This window comes from Sapajus apella, unplaced genomic scaffold, assembly GCF_009761245.1.
Source record: "Sapajus apella isolate SASKATOON/1434 unplaced genomic scaffold, GSC_monkey_1.0 scaffold58, whole genome shotgun sequence".
Lineage (NCBI taxonomy): Eukaryota > Metazoa > Chordata > Mammalia > Primates > Cebidae > Sapajus > Sapajus apella.
In genome coordinates, this window is record NW_022436998.1 from 9,672,780 (window position 1) to 9,686,376 (window position 13,597).

General features: G+C 35.5%; 1 protein-coding gene across 3 annotated transcripts in view; it reads left to right on the forward strand.

Moving 5' to 3' along the window:
* Nucleotides 1-13,597, forward strand: part of PRKG1 (protein kinase cGMP-dependent 1) — a 1,332,247-nt gene that overhangs the window by 834,581 nt on the left and 484,069 nt on the right. For all 3 annotated transcript variants that reach the window (XM_032245676.1, XM_032245675.1, XM_032245677.1), the window contains one exon: nucleotides 2,436-2,541. In XM_032245676.1, the coding sequence (XP_032101567.1) occupies nucleotides 2,436-2,541 (106 nt within the window). The remainder of the gene's footprint in view (nucleotides 1-2,435; nucleotides 2,542-13,597) is intronic.

The window sequence follows — 13,597 nt, forward strand, 5'->3', positions numbered from 1 at the left end:
ATCACTTAAGATCAAAGGTGAATGAAGAGATATATTTTTGAATGGCCTCTGTAAGTTATGGAAGCAATAGATTTACACTTCAGCAGCCTAGTTAAAAAGCAAGATGTTAATCACAACTCTAATATAACCATGTATTTGATAATAAGGCAAGGTGATTATTAGTCATGCTTGTCCATCCGTAAAAAGCTGACTTGACTAATATGTATGTTGGGCAAGGCTAAATATAAAAAAGGTTTTGCTATCATGCCCAAGGTCATGAACAAATTTGCAATTCCTTCAAGTCATGTTTATCATGGAAAATATGTGAACTACAGTTTGACCTGGAGACATTTTAATAGCCCATGTAAATAGGAACCAAAAAGTAAAATGAAATTATTGAATTCTGTCAATTTATTTTTAAAAGTCATTTTTTGACACATAGATAATGAAATTTGATACATTCAGTTTAGATATTTTAATGTAGCATCAGACATTACCTACGCTTAAATTATTTTGTGGGTTTTTTGCAGATGAACTTCATGTATATAAAGTTCATTAACAAATGTACCTAATGCCTACCAAATGACATGCTGATTTCTAGTGGGGTAGCAGAGATTATAAGAGATGAGACAGGGACTTTTCTCTGAAGAAATATATAAATTTATATAAGGAAATATGATATAGATCTAGGAGAGACATAACAATATTAACACATGCTAAGCACTAGGGAGAAGTACAGATAGAAAAAAGCAGCAATTCATAGGACAGGGGAGGGACCAGGGTCAATGCCTGGGCTTGAGGTGCAGACTCAGATTTAAAATGCTGCAGATGTTTATGTACTTTCCCTACTCAGTTACCCTTTGTCTACCTCTTTCGTAGCTCAACTCCTACCATTTTTAAAGATCCCACTTCCTGTTATAACTCTTAGGAATCCTTTCCTGATTTTCCAGGTTCTTTGTGGCTATATCATCTAGTCTTGCTGTTTGTCTCAAGTAAAAGGGTATTGTGGAAAAAAGCCTGGAGGCAGCAGGTGAATTAGAATCTGGCTGAAGGATACCTGTGCTACCTTTGTTTTTGATGAGGTGTCATTTGTAAAAAACATTTAGAATGGAGCCATGCGCACACAAGTTCTGGATGCTTTGTTCTATTTCTACCTAAGTGAGCATGTTTTGTTTTTCTTTAATATAGAGTTGGCCAAGGGAGAAGTCAGTCATATTCTAGTTTTACAGTTTAAATTTTGCAAGAAAAAAATAGGAACGATTTAAAGATAGGGTTTACTCTGGAGTACAGTATTCCTCTTATCTTCCTTCTCCCCTTTTTCTTTGTGTGTTACTACTTCTAGCTCCTCTCCACAAGGCACACACATGTCCTAATTCCTCTGATTACTTTTTTTTTCCCTCCTTCACTCCCAAATGATCCATCGCATTCATTGGGCTTACTCTTGAGAACTGTGAAGCAGAGAGAATTGCATTCTTGTGTCTTTTTATGTTTGGCTCAATGAACTATATCCTGGCCCTATTCAAAGATCTTCCTCAGACCACACACCCTCTGACTCTAATACATATATATTTTTTTAGTGCATTTGCTAACTTAAAATATTTTCTGTCATGACAATATGAAAACATATATGAAAATAAAGAGAATAGTCTCTCATATGCCATTATACCAATATAATTACCAAAATTTTTAACGTGCTCTTTGAAAACATAAGTTTATCATAATAGATTGTTCTGCTATATACTATAACATTTGTCTTTTTCTTAAACTTCTCTTAGTCATGTGCTTAACAGATAAAATGGTTGAGTTGTGGGGTATTCAGCTTCAACATTTAATTATGCACTGTCAAAAGATGGTGCGTTAAGAGAAGAAATTAAAATTCAACAAACGTGTCTAATAAAACTACCATGTGGCAACTTTGGGCACAGATTTTGATTTGTAAAACAAGCTTTGTGTGGAAAACATTGTGTAATTATTATTTCTATTATGTAAATTCTCCCCTAAGCCTGAAAAATGAAATTTTACCTCTACTTTTTATAATCAAAATATGGTCATATGAGCCATTAACACCATGCTGGGTAATTACAAGGCTCTATTATTACTTGTGAACGTCTTTTTTTCTTCACGCTATTTTCTTAATGTATAGCTTTGAATTTCTAAATATTTGCTATGTGTGCTTATACACTGTCAACCCCTAACAGTCATAAAAGCAAGGGCAATAGGAATCTTTCTAGTAGATAATAATGCTACTAGAAAATTATGAACTACGTTTTGCCTGTAAACATACAGGACTTTTTAATGAAATAGGACAGCATCGTGATATTAGCTTTAAATGTGTGTTAAAAGTTCATCATTTTCATGCTTCTCATAAATAACTCATCTCTTTTGCAGGATGTTGTTCACAGTTGAAATTCTCTAATTAATTTTTCCATGTTTGTTTCTCTTTTATTTTTCTCCAGCTCTTGTAAATGTGAAACTCTGGGCCATTGATCGACAATGTTTTCAAACAATAATGATGAGGACAGGACTCATCAAGCATACCGAGTATATGGAATTTTTAAAAAGGTAAGATGCTTTCTTTTCTCTTGTGAGAGTGTTTACTTTGCGTTTAGCCCTATTTTCTGAAATGCAGCACCCTGAAGACTTTGCCTTTCTCTCAATCATAATAGTCTACAAATCTGTGGAGATGTGATGTAAGACTTTGAACAAGTTTCTTTATATTTCTGGTGTCAGTTTACACGGCAAATGGTTAAGTCAGAACTTCAGAGTTTCATGACATATATTCAGCCATTTTCTCATAGAACTGAGCAACTCAGAGAAACAAATGTGCTTGAACAAAAAAAGGATATTGAATTCATCTCCAACTATTTATTGGTTAATGTATTTATGACACCTCTTCTAAATAGACTCACACTGTCAGGCTGAGTCATCTCGTGTGAGTTTACATATGAAAGATCAGATAATTAAGATGGAAAAGTTCTAAGAAATAGCTTATTATCCTTCAATCCTGAGCTTAATTTCCCAAATAAAATTTATTTTATGCTATAGTTCTGAAATATCAAAAGCTTTCCTTTCCTTTATATTATATATTATCATGATAACTCAATATAGGATGGAAATTAGAATAAAAACCAGCTTTTTATTTCTTAGAAATACATTGATATTCACTGAAATGAATTTCTTTGTCTCTAAGTTTATTCTAAAGAAAATATATTATCTTATAATTGAAAAGAATACTGACAATTCTCATGACTTTTTAAAAAGCACTTATTTTTAAAATTACTTTTCTTTTGAAAGCAGAACCATTATTAAATAGTAATACACAAATTAGATGAGCATTTAATGAGCATACTGCTAATTAAGATTTCTTTTTGATAACATATTTAACTTTTTTGTTTTGGTTTTTGTTTTTGGTGAATAAATTGTTAAAATGAAGCTAAAAAGTCAAATTCACATTTTGTTTTAGTGATACATTTTAATAGGTATCTACCGAATTTACCTAAGATGAATTTTTGATATTCCTTACTTGAATATTTCTTGTGGTTAATGTATTTTTCTTTTGCTTTATCTTTTATACATTGTTTATTTCCATATAAGTCATTTTATATTCATGCTAAAGGGATAATACAATTCTAATTTGATGTCAAGTAATAATATATTGAAAAATTACTGTCAGCAGGGTAGTTATATATTTTTTCTCAATGTGATTGGATGAAACACTTAGAAGAGGTTGAAATGTAAATTCCAATTTGAAATTTAATATAGTTTTCAAGGAAATTAAATTATTCAGGTGTCTTCTATATTGGGTAAGATATATATGCATGTATGTGTTACATATATATCTGTACATATGTTGTGTGTATGTGTGTATATGATGAAAGATAGAGACAGAGAGAATGAATATTCATTTCAAGCTTTAAAGTTCAAGAGTTATTGATTTCTTCTGGTGCAGCTCTAATAAAGATCACAACTGGTAATCAATGAAATGCTTACCTATAGAATACAGTCCATTATTCATCTCACATACTTAAGCATTGGACACTTATGATGCTGATTTTAGCTTCTGTAAGTTTATTTTTCCAAGAAAATGGATTGAGTGCCAATGCTATCCGAAATGCGTCTAACAAGAACTCTTTCTAGCAGCACTATTTCAGGAGATGGAGGTGCTTCCCTCTGTGTGCGTGTACCTGTGTATGTGTTCAAATTCAAATCTTAAACAATAAAATTGGCTCTACACAGTAAGTGAACATTTTTTGTTGGTCAGAATAGAGCTAGCAGAGTTTAACTGGCTGAATAAAAAAGAAGTGAATGCTGACTTGGATGTCACTTTCTGTCTGGCTACTCCATAAAACATCAAGTTCACATTGTTTGTGAACATAGGACTGGGCTTGGAGTCCAGAGAGGTGACACGATGACCATCATTGCCTGAAGCCAGATTTAATCTTCCTAAATTACAACTGTGACCAACTAGTTCTCTCTCCACAATTTTTTCAATGGCTCACAGTTCCTGTTGCATTATTTACCTCATTAGCTGGACATTCAAGGCCCTCCTGAAGCCAAAACCAGCAAGATTTTTCAGCCTGGATTCTTCTCACTTCCTGCAAACCAAACAATTCCATGTACCCATGCCTTCCCTGTGCTTTTCCACAGCACACTCTTTCTCTTCCTGCCTCTCTCCTTCATCACTGTCGGTGTTTAAATCCTTCTCTGCTTTTTGGATCCCACTATAAGCTGCCTTTCCACAGATACTTACCTTATTACACTGAGAAGTCACCTCTTCCCTCTTCTGGAGCTTCATCTCTGCCACTTGTTTTATTGTCTGCTTTGTTTTATTGTAATTTGACTACTAAATTTATTTCTGCTTCTGGACTATATGCTTTTTAGGACTAGGGTTATTTCTTAAGTATCTTTGTATTCTTCTTTGTCACAAAACTTACTGCTTTGTAGATAGATAGGCATTTTGTAGAACAGTGAGTACAGGGCCAGTGCATAATTTCAGGACTCACTGCAGAATGAAAATGCAGGACCTCTTTCAAAAATTGATTAAAAAAATTAAAGATGTTGACAGCACAGCATTAAATCAAGCATAGGGACCTTGTAAGTGGTGCAGGCTTCTGTACAAGACACATCCATGAAGCCATGTAGCAGTGGAAAGGGTACCATCCCTTTCTTCTGCATCTTAAGGGTCATGGCTATCACGCCGATATAAAAAGACAGGTTAACAGGAGAAGAGCATTATAGATGTATTTAATTAAACTTTTAGATGACACAGTAGCCTTCTGAATGAAATCCTAACAATACTAGGGAAAACTCCATATTTATTCTTAGGTTTAATCAATAACGGGCAGCCATAGAATTGTGATTGAACAAAAGGAGTGTGCTTTAATGTTAGCGGCCTCAGTGAGGAAACCTAGCAAGGCCTGTCCAGATTCTTCTTAGCCTCTCTGTGGTAGCATTTCTTCCTTCCAGGTATGAGGTAGGACTCCTTTGGAATGGGAATCTTAATTTCTTTATGACAGCTGTCACACAGAAAAACGAGAGAAGGTTAGAGTAATATTTTTAGGCTTTATGGATGGCTTTTGGGAAAAAGGAGTCTGTCTCTATGATCTGCTTTGGGGAAGAGGAATTTTAGTGTCTATGGCTTGCCTTGGGGAGAATGAGAAGCCAGAGATAGGAGGCAGGAGAAGGTCAGAGAGAAAGGACTTCTGAGGCCTTCCCTTCTGGGTATCTTTTTCTGAGCTCCCAAAGCTAAAAGAGTGAATAATATTCACCCCTCCTTAACCTTCCCAGGTTAGCTATACTTGACACCATTTATTTCGCAAGACTATTAGGAGATGGTGTGATAGCTTCAATGATAGATACTATCTAAAACTGAGAAGACCAAAATTAATTAATTGTTTTACTATAACTTCAGAATTATTCTTATCTCCCTGTTTGTTGTTGGTTTTAAAATATTTGGTTGTCTCTCTTTTACATCATTTAAAACTTCAAAGATTTTTTTATCATCAAGTCAGTCCATTTTTTATGACTTCAGCCGGGTGTAGTGGCTCATGCCTGTAATCCCAGCACCTTAAGAGGCTGAAGTGGATAGATTATTTGAGCTCAGGTATTTGAATCCAGCCTGGTCAACATGGCGCAACCCCGTCTCCACAAAAAATAGAAAAATAGAAAAATTACCAGGTGTGGTGGCATGTGCCTGTGGTCCCAGCAACTCAGGAGGCTGAGGTAGAAGGATCGCTTGGGCTTGGTAAGTCAAAGCTGTAGTGAGCTGAAATCCCACCACTGCACTCCAGCCTGGGCAACAGAGAGAGACCCTGTCTCAAAAAACAAAAACAAGAATATGACTACCTATATAGGAAGGCTTACTTAAACTTATAAAAATATTGACTTTAAGTGCTTTAAAGCAATCTGTGAAGAGGGAGATTTTTTTTTTTTCTATGTCTAAATAAAACTTGCATCTAAATTTTTCTACTATAGGTATCATATACTTTATACTTTGTGAACAAGTTAAAGGGGTAAAGTGATGGTGATGCTATCAGAAAAATGCAAACTCTAGCAAAGGATCATGCAAATTATCAGAATTCTTCTCGGTAGGGGTTTCTGTTGTACATCCCAGTGCCTTCCCAACTGAGGAATTTCAGGAGCTGCCACAGGCTAAAAGAGAGTGACCCTCTATCATTGCTTATCTTGTTATGCCACTGTTTCTCCTTATTTTTCTGAATAAGCACGTAAGTTTTGAAGAGGAGAAATGGGACACACCAGGCATATAAATGCACTGCTAATAGGCAAGAGTTTTTCTTTATTGTCAAAGTTGGGTTTTATTTTTATTCCCTTGTATTTACCCATTTTGTAATTCCCAGTCATGTGGGTTGGCCCCTCTTTGCTATTAGATGCCATATCAAACTGTGATTCTGGCTCTTTTAATTCTATTTAGTCATTTTTCTTTTGTGCCTGTATTTCAGATTCCCTGATGTAAACACAGATGTTCCTATGCAGATCATAGAAAAAAAAAAGGTATTCAAAGGGCAGTGCTACTAAGCATGGCATGATTGCTATAGGTCCAACCATGATTTTGCCAGTTGCCAGGATTTTCTGTCCTCTTTGGCTGCTAAATAATACTGTTGTTTTTAAGACAGATTCTGAAAAATGAGCCAAATAACTGCCAGAGTTAATCTGTGTCGCGTTTCTCTGAGCATATTCTCTGTTGCTGCTGTTGGGAATGGCATTTATACCCAGAGGAGCACTAGTATGTAGCTGTGTAACCATTGGGGTGAAGTTGTAGGTGTGGTTGTGGGCCCCAATTTATATCACTTGCTCTGTTGACAAATCAGAGACGACAGGGGCTTTTTGGGATTTAAGCTACACAGTAGATCCTGTTGACCCTCAGAAAATATTTGCTTCATCTGCTTGGTAAGACAGATGTATTCACGTCATCCTTCCTGCATTAAACCTTTCTATACCTTCCCATCACTCCTAGGAGAAAGCCTACCTAGTTCTTGCCATTGTCTTCCAAGCCCTGCCTGCCCTGGCACTGCTCAGCTCCAGACTCATCTCACTCTTCATCTTCTTCATTCTCTCATCCTCCCTTGTCCCAGTCACATGGTACTCTTTCATCTCCTTATATGCTCCATGGCTCCTCTTAATAAAGATTATCCCAAAAGACTCCCCTCCCTTCGAATGGATGTATCTCCTAGATGTGATGACACATCAGGTATATCTGCCATAGTGGAAAATAGAGTCTGATAGCTCTGAAAACTCTTATAAATGTCTGATTTCCCTTCCTTGAGTTAAATGGGGCAATAATAGTGTTCACCACTCAGCTTTGCATTATATTTTAAATAAAAATAATTGTTAAGTTCAAGGACTTTGAAGATTTTTGGTGATAATTTGGTTCCCACCTGACTCTCCAACTGTTAAAGAACTTGAAGGTATTGTTCTATTTAAAAAGTATTGATCATATGGTTTGGCCTCTTTTCTAAGAAGAAGGGTAGATCTTTGCCAGGCACCCCTCATTACTGGGAGGTACTTTGTAACCAAAGTCCAAAACTGATGGCCCTCTATGGGGGCCTTGTAGCATCCATATACAAAGGATCAAGAGGATGGGTGGGCCCTTGGCAAGTCATAGAGCTGCTTTGATCATCCCTCTTTCTTCCATAATTTTCTTTCTAAAACTCCTGCTAGATTTTAGTGCTGTGTAAAGCTTTCTTGTCTTCATTACTAGACAGTGAGCCCCAAGTCTACTTGTGCTTTCCCCTTGTTCTCTAAAACAATAGTATTTATATATACATCCAACATATTATTGAATAAATATGTTACTTATTTATATATACATATATAAGTAAGTGTTTTTCCCTTAGAAAAGTATGACCTTGTTATTGAAACTTTATACTTTCATTTGATATGAGAATGGCCTTGACTATCAGGATAATTTTATGTTGAGATCACCCTTTGACTTCTGCCTATAGGCCATACTTCAACCAAACTTTTCTGAAACTTCTGTTTGATAGCTTTACATTTTTCTTGTCTTGTGATTTCTGCCTCACCTGGCATTAGAAGGGACCTACATAATGATGCATCATCACCTCTGTGGTCTGATGAGTCAACAAGGATTAAATGATTTTAGATTTAGAAAAATCTGAGATGTGATGTAGTTTAATTTCTCTGCGCATTTTATAACTGAAGCAACTGAGTCTCAAAGAGGCCAAAATAAGCTCATACCTAGTGGAAAAGAGAGCTTAGACTAAAACTCAGGTTTCTGAATTCCTAGTCTGATTATTACACCCTACCTGGACTGTAGTTCATAGTTCGTTTTCTGATGGCAGCTCCCTACTACAATAAACTGAAGTGAGGGTAGTTTAGTAATATTTTTGTTTTTCTTCTCCACAAAGACAACTTACTTATATTATTAATTCAATATTATATAAACTTTTGTCTATATTCTAACTATATATCTTCATTTTCAATCTTTTAGAAATTAAATTTCTAAACCTCTTACACGCTTTATCATCTTTGGTACAATTTGAAAATCTATAGTTTCATATTTTTTTGATAACTCAATCCAACAGGCACTTTAGTTTTGATATTTTTATTGTATTTTATCATATTTGTAAAAGTATAGTCAGGGAGATAATTAGACTTTGTTGAGTAGAATTTAAAGTTGTAAGGAACGTGAAAGATTATTCATTCTGCTGATGAGATAACTGAGCCTAGATTGGTGAGGAGAGCTGCCCAGCATCACCTGGAAAATTGCTAATAAAATGACCTGGTGCCTGAGCAAGTCTGAAATTTTACTGTCCTAGAATATCGCCTTTCTTTTGTTCAAAATCTTCAAGGTAAAATTCTCCACAATCTTGATAAACATATGTCCTAAAGTTTTACCTTTCCTATAGAATATTCTGTGAAGATCTTGCCTAAGTTGTCATATCCTCCATGGAAAGAGAAAGTAACTGCACAGATATGATAGATGTGGAATGGTATCCATTGTTAATGATAGATGTGGAATAAGGCCAGAAAATGTGCATTTTTAAGTTCTCAGCTGTTGCTCATGCAGCTAGTCTGGGATCATTCTTGGAGAACCACTTATCTAGGACATAAGATAAAAGTAGAAAATATATTTCAAGTATTTTAAGTATTTGTATGACTTATTGATATGAAGAGTGCCTGGGTTTAAATCCTGGTTTTACCATTTATAGGTATATGATAGGCTGATACAAGAATAATTGCAGTTTTGACTTAAAAGTAATGGACTGTGAATTTTAAGTCATTATAACTAGGCTCAAACACATCTTTACTAATCAAAATAGGAACCATTACAATCAACATATTTTTGCCAGTGTGAAATAAGCTTGTTTATTTCTGTAGCATAAAAATCCATGCTTAGGGGTTCAATGAACTCTTAGAAAGCATTTTCTGCATCCTGCTGGTTATGGAAGCATTTTCTCTGCAAAAAGTTGTGGAGATGCTTAAAGAAATGGTAGTCAGTTGGTGAGAGGTCGGGTGAATATGGCGGATGTGGCAAAACTTCTTAGCCTTCATTCAACTTTTGAAACATCAGTTGTGCGATGTGTGGTTGGGAGTTGTTGTGGAGAAGAATTGGGCCATTTTTGTTGATAAATGCCAGCTGTAGGCATTGTAGTTTTCGGTGCGTCCCATCAATTTGCTAGACATACTTCTCAGATGTAATGGTTGCACCGGGATTCGTAAAGCTGCAGTGGTTCAGACTGGTGGCAGATCGTCAGAAAGTGACCATGACTTTTTGGTGTAAGTTTGGCTTTTGGGAACTGCTTTGGAGCTTCTTCTTCATCCAGCCACTGAGATGGTCATCACAGGTTGTTGGATAAAATCCACTTTTCATTGCATGTCACAAACCGATCAAGAAATACTTCATTGTTGTTGCATAAAATAAGAGAAGACGAAACTTCAAAATGACAATTTTTTTAAAATTTTTGCTCAGTTCATGAGACAGCCACTTATAGATCTTTTTCACCTTTCCAATTTGCTTCAAATGTTAAATGACTGTTGAGTTTTTTTTTGCGACTTCCTCATGTAGCTATAAGAGGATCAGCTTCAATGATTGCTCTCAACTAGCTGTTGTCATCTTCTGATGGCTAGCCACTATATTCTTCATCTTCAAGGTTCTCCTCTTCTTTGCAAAACTTCTTGAACCACCAATGCACTGTACATTCATTAGCAGTTCCTAGGCCAAATGTGTTGTTGATGTTGCAAGTTGTCTCTGCTGCTTTAGGACCCATTTCAAACTCAAATAAGATAATCTCTTGAATTCACTTTTTGTCTAACATCATTTCCATTGTCTAAAATAACCATAAAATGAACAACAAGTAATAAGTCATTAACAAAAAAGCAAAAAGTGAGAAATGTGCATTAAAATGATGTATAACCTAACCACATCTATTTAAGAATGTATTCCAATATCAAATGGCAAATTTTAGCAATGCAAAAACTTCAATCACGCTTGCACCAACCAAATAATCTTAGGCGAGATTCTTTACACTTAGGTGCAATAAAAAAAGTAGTAAACCCTTCCACTATCAAGGTTCATAATTAGAAATAAACAAAATAATATGCTAGTAAAAATCTATTGAGTGTGTGCCAAGCAATGTTGAAAATGCTGTGGATGTATTATTTTATTCTCAAAAATATTCATAAAGTAAGTACTATTATAACATCATTTCCATTTTACAGATAAGAATACTAAGACCAAACAGATAAAACTACACAGGTAGTCAGGGTAGAGCCAGCATCTGTTTAAGAACTGATACTCTTAAACTCCACCCTATACTGCCTTAATAAATTCTGGATGCTCAAATATTAGTATCCCTGCACCTTGCTGTCTTTCTCATTAAATTGGCATTTACTCAGCCTGAAGATTTAAGCCATAGGTTGATTTTGTTCTTGGAGTAGTTGGGTTTTGTATTCACCATATTTTTCTCTCTCAGTGGCCTTCTCTCAAACCTCAGTAGTATTTTTCCTTCCTTTCATCCCTCTAGAATATGTTCTCAAATAAATGCTCAATAATAGCTTAAGAGCTATCACGTTAAACAAGTGGCAGTGTCTTAGAATTTCATAGGTTCAGTGGTTTTGAATTGCTTTTGGTGGTTTGGAGACCCACCACCTGTACATAAGCAGGCACCATGATTTTCAAACACAAATATTAAAATGACTCACAGCTCAGGATCAGTGTCTTCTGCAGACATTCAGACATTGTGTTTCTGGTCCTTTTTTACCCTCCTGCCTTTGAACTCCCCAAGCACAGGTTGTAGTCTGTAAGTAAGACCTGTTTTTGCTTAGGCTATGTTCTGTGATCTTTTGAGGAATTGGATTGTTCATATACAGAGTATCTTTTGTACACTTTTGTCTGAAGGAATGAAGGTTCCATTTTTTGGGAACAAATAATATAAAATACAATGTTGTCTAATCAGTTTGTAGAAAATTAATGATTTCCCTTTCCCCAGATTTTTCTTCTATAATTTACAAATGCAGATGGGAAAGAGAAGGTGGATATTAAAACAGTTTGGGGGCTGTTGGAACTTATTTTATTTTATTTTTTGTTTTTTTAAGAATCAGTGACAGACCTATTGAGCTCTTAAGCTTTGAGCTTTCATAGAGCTTTTATAGAAGATTGTGAAGCCTGAATTAGAATTAACCTTGACAAAGCTGGTATAGTTTTAATTTGAAGGGAAATAATGGGAAGAATAAATAAAGAGGCACTTTCTCACCCCATTTTCAAGTTGACCTGCTGGCAGACCATTTCATGGTAGCAGATTCATTCTTATTAAAGATGACACAAAGAACAGGTAAATCTAAAAGTGGCCATTAATTTCATGTTGTCATGTAGCATTTGCACAAATGTCTCCATATTGATCGCTTTAAAAAAAAAAGACAATGTATTCTCAGATATTTGCACAATTGTAGGTTAATTTTTATAAAAGTATTCATCTGCACATTTCATATTGGTACTTTTACCTTCATATGTGTAAGTTTTTCTAATTCTTGCAAATAATTAATAAGATACTCAATTGATTATATTTGTGATAAAATCTCCCACTTGAGTCAGTAATGAATCTCACACAGGTATGTCCTGTTTAGTCCAAGAAAAGACTAAGTCCCCAGCTAAGGGGCTTAATACATTGATTCATTATGCTGCCCCTCCCCGAGCCTGGGTTTGGAGGTATTAGTCTCTTTAAGGGTACTAGGCAACTTTTCCTCACCATCTCCATAGGAATACTTTCTTGAAACTTGGGGGTTTCAAAAATCTAAAACAGTATAACAAAGCAGTTTAATATTCCTCTAGCCTGTTGTAGCTTTGAACCTTATAAATCATTCCTGTAGTAAGGCTTATTTGATTTCTATGTCATTCAGATGGAGCCTAATAGCAGTTCTATGCTCGTAAAATGTTTTGTAAGCAAAGGATTCGTTCATCTGTAAGTTCTTTTCCATAAGGAAAACCATTTTTGTAACAAACAATTCAGAAAGAATCCATGAATTACTGGGAATATTAAAAAGGATGGTCTTCTGGGATCTGAGCAACATAGATTTCTCTGCTTGATATAGAAACCCATTTCCTCATAGTTGAAGAGAAATCTGTTAGAGAATCTGAAGTTGGAATGAGAAAATACTGCTGAGGCACAAAGTAAATATTAGGCAATTTAGACAAAGAAAGCTTCTTGGTGCGTATATTTTGTCTGTCCTGGGAAGAGGCAAGTACATAAGATCCTCAGTTTAGAAACAGTATGAAAAAGGTGGAATTAGCCTTATAGGTCCTTTTTTTGTTTTTGTTTATGGCTTGGAATAAAGTTAATCATAATTTATTTACCAATATGATTTTACCAAGGTGAACTCTTAAAGGACAGCTTAGAATCTGGCTTTTGGGCAGCATGGGTGTCTATGAATCTGAGGATCCTGATTTTCTGACTCTTTGTAGGGTGCAAGGAAAGCAACCCCTGGAAAGGGAAGCCCTTCGAGGCAGCATGGGCACAGTGCTTCACAGCAGAACCAGGGGCTTCATTGTGAACACTCCCTTTACCAAACCCAGTTGTGAGTGTTTTCAGAGCAGTAAGAGAGATCAAGGGAAAACCAAAACCCAAAATAGAATAAGCCAGCA